The 6,909-nt window shown below is 41.8% G+C and overlaps 1 protein-coding gene across 3 annotated transcripts in view; it reads right to left on the bottom strand.

Moving 5' to 3' along the window:
• Window positions 1–189: 189 nt before the first annotated feature.
• LOC119193855 (activity-regulated cytoskeleton associated protein 1-like) overlaps window positions 190–6,909 on the bottom strand; it is a 7,494-nt gene continuing 774 nt past the window's right edge. The window contains exons 2-3 of one of the 3 annotated variants that reach the window (XM_037447716.1): window positions 4,401–5,372; window positions 190–333 (exon numbers count right to left, since the gene is read on the bottom strand). In XM_037447716.1, coding sequence (XP_037303613.1) covers window positions 254–333; window positions 4,401–5,372 — 1,052 coding nt within the window. In that variant the 3' untranslated portion in view covers window positions 190–253. Of the gene's footprint in view, window positions 334–3,779; window positions 5,373–6,909 lie in introns of those variants that run through there. The other 2 variants (XM_037447717.1, XM_037447715.1) reach the window with 2 other exon arrangements.

Raw genomic sequence — 6,909 nt, 5'->3', positions numbered from 1 at the left:
TAAGCTTATTTAAATAAAATTATTTTATTTATTTATTTATTTTATTTATTTATTTATTTATTTATTTATTTATTTATTTATACATATGAAAGCGCAGGAGGGCCTTCATCCGAATTATTATTACACTGATACACTGCTTGTAGCGATTCGTCGCAACCGTGGTGCGCTGGCCGTTCTGTACCACCAAAATACAAGCAAAGATGGTCGGCCCCGCTACCGTCGACACGACGCTCCGCTAGAGTGACTGCCGGTGTCACTCTTGACGTTGTCTTTTATGAGACGCGCCGTCACGGCCAGACTGACATACGACCGTCCTCGGGCGTCTGTAAGTTTCTGAAACCAAAGAAGTTCTCAATCACCGCTCGTCCATCCAATAAAGGAACTAGGAACTTTGTAAATAAAATATGATTATCGACATCAAATGCAATGCTATTTAGATTTAGACACGTTACGACTTGGACCGGACGAGTGCATCCCTTCAACCAACCTTTCCAGGTGTGGCCCGGACGACACTGTCCTTTCGACCAGCCGAAATCACACATACCATCTGGAGCAAGTGAGTGCATCCCTTCAACCAACCTTTCCAGGTGTGGCCCGGACGACACTTCTTGACCAGGATAAACTCTACATCTGGATGAGACTAGTGAATCCCTTCAGAAAAATGGATGTCACTATCTTGACCAGGATAAACTCTACATCTGGATGAGAATAGTGAATCCTTTCGAAGAAATGGATGTCACTATCTTGACCAGGATAAACTCTACATCTGGATGAGAATAGTGAATCCTTTCGAAGAAAAGGATGTCACTATCTTGACCAGGATAAACTCTACATCTGGATGAGAATAGTGAATCATTTCGAAGAAATGGATGTCACTATCTTGACCAGGATAAACTCTGCATCTGGATGAGAATAGTGAATCCTTTCGAAGAAATGGATGTCACTATCTTAACCAGGATAAACTCTACATCTGGATGAGAATAGTGAATCCTTTCGAAGAAATGGATGTCACTATCTTAACCAGGATAAACTCTACATCTGGATGAGAATAGTGAATCCTTTCGAAGAAATGGATGTCACTATCTCAGCCAGGATCGACTACAAAGTGAATTAATGATAACACACCTAAGACACCACTTCTTCATCCCATATGACCTCATCCGAATGTACACTAAGAGTGTCTGAAGCAGCTGTGAGAGTACGGGAATCGGCGGACATTGTATCCGAGCACACGGTCAAGGTGTCATAGTTATTTGGAATTAAAGTATCACCCTGATCTGGTGTAGTTACGTTTACTAGATCAACTGACGCTTCATCGTCTGTCGCCGTCTCGGCCTCGTCACAGTTCAAAAGATTTGTTGTAATTTCAAGTAAACCATCGTGATCCTGAGGCACTGAGCGTAAATTCTCGTGGGCATACTTATATACTCGATGAGAACCGCCTAAGCTTTTTAATTCATACCGGTCGTTGTCTAGTACCGCAGTTACAATAAATGGACCTCTAAATTTTCTATCCAATTTAGTTTGGTTTCGTTCGCTATTTTTAAGAAATACGAAATCACCCTTGTAGAACTGTTTTATTATTGCTCGACCTCTATTAAAACGGCGTGCCTCAGACCTTGCTGCTTTTTGAATATTCGTAGACGCTGCGTCCCGAATAGTGTCAAGAGATCTAAACGTTCTTGCTGACCATGGGCTTCAGAGTTTAGTTTTGACATGCCCAATGACTGAGCGCGAATCCCTAACATAAGTTCAGTAGGTGAATATTTAGTCACGGTAGATTTAGTACTGTTGAGTGCGAGTTGGATATTTCCTAGTTCATCACGCCACGTCTTATTGGGGTCGTTCTCAACAATAGTTAACAAACTTTTAAGAGTGCGCATAACCCTTTCTACCTGCCCATTTGCTCTACTGGAACCCGTCGCGATAAAGTGAAGTTGAATCTTATGCTGAGCGCAAAAACTCTTAAAATCAGAGCTGATATAGCAACGACCTTGGTCAGCAATTATTCGCTTAGGTGCCCCAAAAAGACAAACTGCTTTGCGAAGAGCGTGTATCGCGCTTTTGGCGTCAAGAGAAGAAGTATGTTCTAATAGAACATATTTGGTGAAACCATCGATAATCACTGAGCAGTATTCCTTTCGGTCGCTCTTCCCGCTGAGCTTTCCCGTAAAATCTATATGGATGGTATGCCACGGCACTGGTACTTTAGGAATTGAGTGAAGTTGAATGGGTTGAGCTCCCGATGGACCCTTCGACGCTTTGCAAATAATACACGAATCTACAAATTTACGCACGCATTTCGACATCTGTGGAAACCAGTATTGTTCATACAGTTTATCTAATGTTTTGTCTTTGCCTAGATGCTGGATTTCATTATGGGTATGATTAATTAATGTCCAAATTAAGGACCGCGGCACTACTGGCAACCAAGAAACTACTTTATTTCGACAGATTTTTCTATAAAGAATACCTTCTCTAACATCATATGACTGAGCTATTGAATCGGGAAAACTATGATCATTATGTTTCGTGATAAGATCTTGTATCTCACTATCACGTTTTTGTTCGACGGAAAGCCAATCTTGATGAAGCTCAACATATTGAACTTTCTTTGTCAATGAGTTCTCGCTTACTATGTCAACATTATTAGGTAGAGGATTTCGCGAAAGGTAATCGGCGTGTTCCATACACCGCCCCTCACGATATATAATTTCAAAATCATACGCCTGCAAAACAGCCCACCACCTATGAACGCGGGGCGTAAGATCTTTTTTTGACTTTGAAGCCTTAAGTGAGTTACAATCCGTAAAAAACTAAGAAATGTTTACCGTAAAGATAATGCCGGAAGTGTTCTACCGCTCGCACAACCGCTAACGTCTCCAGTTCGTACGAATGGTAACGTGATTCCGCTTCTGACGTACGTCGGCTATAATACTCCACGACATGAGGAAGATTATTTTTCTTTTGAATAAGGATCGCCCCGTAACCTTCAGAACTCGCATCCGTGTGCAATTCTACTGGTAGCTCGGGATCAAAAATAGTTAATACCGGTTCGGATGTTAGAATACGTATTATAGCAGTACGTATTTGCTCATACTTCTGAGTCCAAGCAATTGGTCCTTTTAGTTTCGTTAAGGGATACAACGGTCCCACAATACGGGTAAAACCGGGGATAAATTTTCTAAAATATGAAGCAAGACCGAGAAACTGTCTGACATGAGTAGCCGTTTTGGTTGAGGAGAATCTGCTAACGCCAGTATTTTACGAGAATTCGGTCTTATTTCACCGGACTGAAGTGAATATCCCAAATAGTCTATTTTATGTTTCATAAACTTACATTTTTGGAGATTGAATGTGAACCCCGCTTTAGTTAACGCGCCTAATACCTTATCTAAGCGCTGCAAACCTTCAACTATGTCAGCAGAATAGCACAAAACGTCATCCATATATATCAAAGGTTTATCTTTAAGATGACTCAGGGCTCGAGTGATGCACCTCTGATATACAGACGGAGCATTTCGTAAACCAAAAGGCATTGCAAGGTACTCATATTGCCCTTCGGGCGTGACAAATGCTGTTTTCTCCACTGAATCAGGGTGCACCACTATCTGATGAAATCCTGATGCCATGTCTAACGACGAGAAAATGCTGGCCCCGGCAAGCTGATCGATTTGTTCCTCAATACGCGGCAAAGGATAGTGCTCAGGCTGTGTATTGGAGTTCAACTCTCGATAGTCAACACACATCCTATATGAGTTATCCTTTTTCGCAACTAATAATATTGGGCTAGCAAAGGGGGAGGTACTTTCGCGAATCACCCTAGCATCGAGTAATTCTTGGATCTTTTCTCTAACTATCAACTTTTCAGCGGGGGCTAATCTATATGGACACCGCTGTACAATTTTAGTTGGGTCTATTAGATTAATCTCACATTCTCCTGTTAAAACCCGGCGAGAGGGAATACCGACAGCGAAATAGTCGGAATATTTGTTTAGTAACAACATAAGCGATTTTTTATCATTTCCTTGTAAATCCGTGTCAATTTTCATAACGTCCAACTTATTCGACTTTAGGTCACAATAGTTACTTTTTTATTGAAAAGAAAATAAGATTATCATGGTCAATCCTAACGCACAACCCTTGGTCAAAAATATCCCTTCCAATTATAATTGGATCGGAAATATGAGTATCAGGGACCACATGAAAAAGTAAGCTAACTGTAATTTCATCGATTGTCACACAGCTTTGGACCTGGGTGGTGCATTGGATATCATCACCGCCTATGCCACTAAGATAAACAAGACTTTTAAGCTCAGTACCCAGAAGCCTTTCAACGAAACAATATTTTAACAAAGAACAAGATGAACCACTATCAAATAGAAAGGAGACGGTCTCACCCGATGACGTCCTTAGGGTACCTCTGGAGGGCCTGTGCTCGCATTGTTGGACTTCCTTGACTGTGGCTGCACTACTATTCTTCTTATTCAGACAGGCCGTCGCCACATGGCCAGGCTGTCCACAGGCGTAGCAAGTAACAGCTGGCTTCTTTTCCACTAAACGTGATGAACTTGAAGGCTCTTGAGTTTTCGTTTCCCTATCATTGCGTCGTTTTCGACACTCTGCTATACGATGTCCATTCAATCCGCAGTAATGACACTTGCCAGAGAACTTCTCAACCAATCGAACTCGCTTGGCTTCAGGTTCTTGAGCTTCGGCATCCAAGCGTCTCTTCAGTGATATTCCACCAAGGATGCGGAATAATAGGGCACGGCTCGTGATTGTCTGTGCATTTAGTTCACGACGTATCATGTTATCTTTTTGACACAGTACCGAAATTACAAATCCAGTTATTACTTCTTCAGACATCTTAGTATTAGGTATCTTTTCGATAAGATTCCATAAACGTAGAGCTGATTCGGACGCTGTCTCATTAGCGCTTATTTTAAATCGCAACACATCGTCGAAATAGTCTTGGATAAGTTTGGGTTTTGAAAATCTCGCTATTAAAATCTCTTTGACTGAACTCCAAGTGATTTCTTCCAAATTTAGCTTAGCTATGCATGCACCAGCACGACCTTTTAGCGCTCCTGTTAAGGCTATTAATAGGTCAACCCCTTCCAAGCCTTTATTTGTCACAATGATCTCCGTTACTTTACACCAGTCATCAATATCTGACTCAGAATCATCCGGATCAAACTTTAAAAGTGGTGAACGATTAGTACTCACGGTTGGCGTTTGTGGAATAGCCAAAACCCGAGAAAGCAACCTTTCCATGTTACTCAATAGTTTTTCAGCGTGTGACGTATCCGACAATTTTTCTTCATTTTGCATTCCGTTCGATCCCACTTCTGATGAAAGCGCAGGAGGGCCTTCATCCGAATTATTATTACACTGATACACTGCTTGTAGCGATTCGTCGCAACCGTGGTGCGCTGGCCGTTCTGTACCACCAAAAATACAAGCAAAGATGGTCGGCCCCGCTACCGTCGACACGACGCTCCGCTAGAGTGACTGCCGGTGTCACTCTTGACGTTGTCTTTTATGAGACGCGCCGTCACATATATTATAACACCATAACAGTTGAAACCAATGCGACGTTATACAGATTTAATTTTAACAATCTACTTCAACACATCTATGAGCCATTTCAGTGAATTCTGACAGGTTACATATAAATATCCAAGTTCTGAGATATAGTATTAAGCAATCGTATGGCCCGTGACAAGGGCGCAAACCTTAGAATATTTGTTCGCGGTGTTTGAAGGCGGAACAGTGGTAGGTGGCGCCGAGTGCTGACGCGGCCGCTCGGCGCGCACAGCTGTAGCGCGGAGAAGCACCTCCGGCAGGTGTACCCACCCGCGCCACACTTTAAATATTAATTTGACAAGCCCAACATTCCTCCTCACTTCCAGCTTGCGGTAACCAACCATACCTATCACAAACAGGCTGGGGTACATCAAAGGATAATAAGGGTACACACCATATTGCTTATTATATAGAAAGCGAGTGAATTTATTTTGTATTTTTTCCACCATGAGTGTATATTTTGTTTCCATGAGGGATTCCATATTATAGCGCTAGTTTCGAGCTGACTTCGAACCAACGCATTAAATAGAATTTTGATTACTAAAGTACCAAAAATATTATTCCAGTGTCTCAAAATAAATCCTAGTTTACGAAAAGCCTTCTACAGATGTCAATAATGTGATTACGAAAGGTAAATTCTGCTACCATCTGGATTCCTAAATCCCGTAAAGAAATAACTCGCGGTATGATCGGCATCCATCCTGTACTGATAGTTGAGTGGTGCTCGTGCACGTATAGCTTATCACACTGCATTTGACCACATTGAAATACAGCTTGTTGCTCTTACTCCACTGCACAACTCTATCAATATCTCGGTGGAACGCTCAGAATCAGATGTATCAGCTATGGACCGAAATATCTTGAGGTCGTCAGCAAACAAAAGACATTCCGACTCTACGATGATTGATGGGAGATCATTAACCATGATAATGAATTCTAATGGTCCTAGTGTACTTCCTTGACTCACACCTGATAAAGGTGAGGTATAGGCGAGATTCATAACCGGCATATTCAACATACTGTCTGGTGATCGCCTGCTAGTGAGTGCTTGAAGAATTTCAAAAGATGAGGTAAAGCCTATCGCAGCGAACTTTCTGAGTAAAATGTCATTATCAACTGTGTCAAATGCCTTTCCAAAGTCGAAGTACGCGGCATCAACTTGTCTTCCAGCATCAAGGACTGCTGAGTTAGATAAGATATGAATGACAATAGGTTAGTCTGTACTCCTACCCGGCCGAAAGCCATGTTGTGTATTAGTCAATCGGTTTGTCCACTTGTGTCAATATACTAGTGTACAAAACCATTTCAAATACCTTGGCA

This window comes from Manduca sexta, chromosome 7 (assembly GCF_014839805.1).
Source record: "Manduca sexta isolate Smith_Timp_Sample1 chromosome 7, JHU_Msex_v1.0, whole genome shotgun sequence".
In the NCBI taxonomy this organism is placed as follows: domain Eukaryota; kingdom Metazoa; phylum Arthropoda; class Insecta; order Lepidoptera; family Sphingidae; genus Manduca; species Manduca sexta.
The sequence above is the reverse complement of the archived record's forward strand: the minus strand, read 5'-3'. Positions and strand labels throughout refer to the sequence as shown.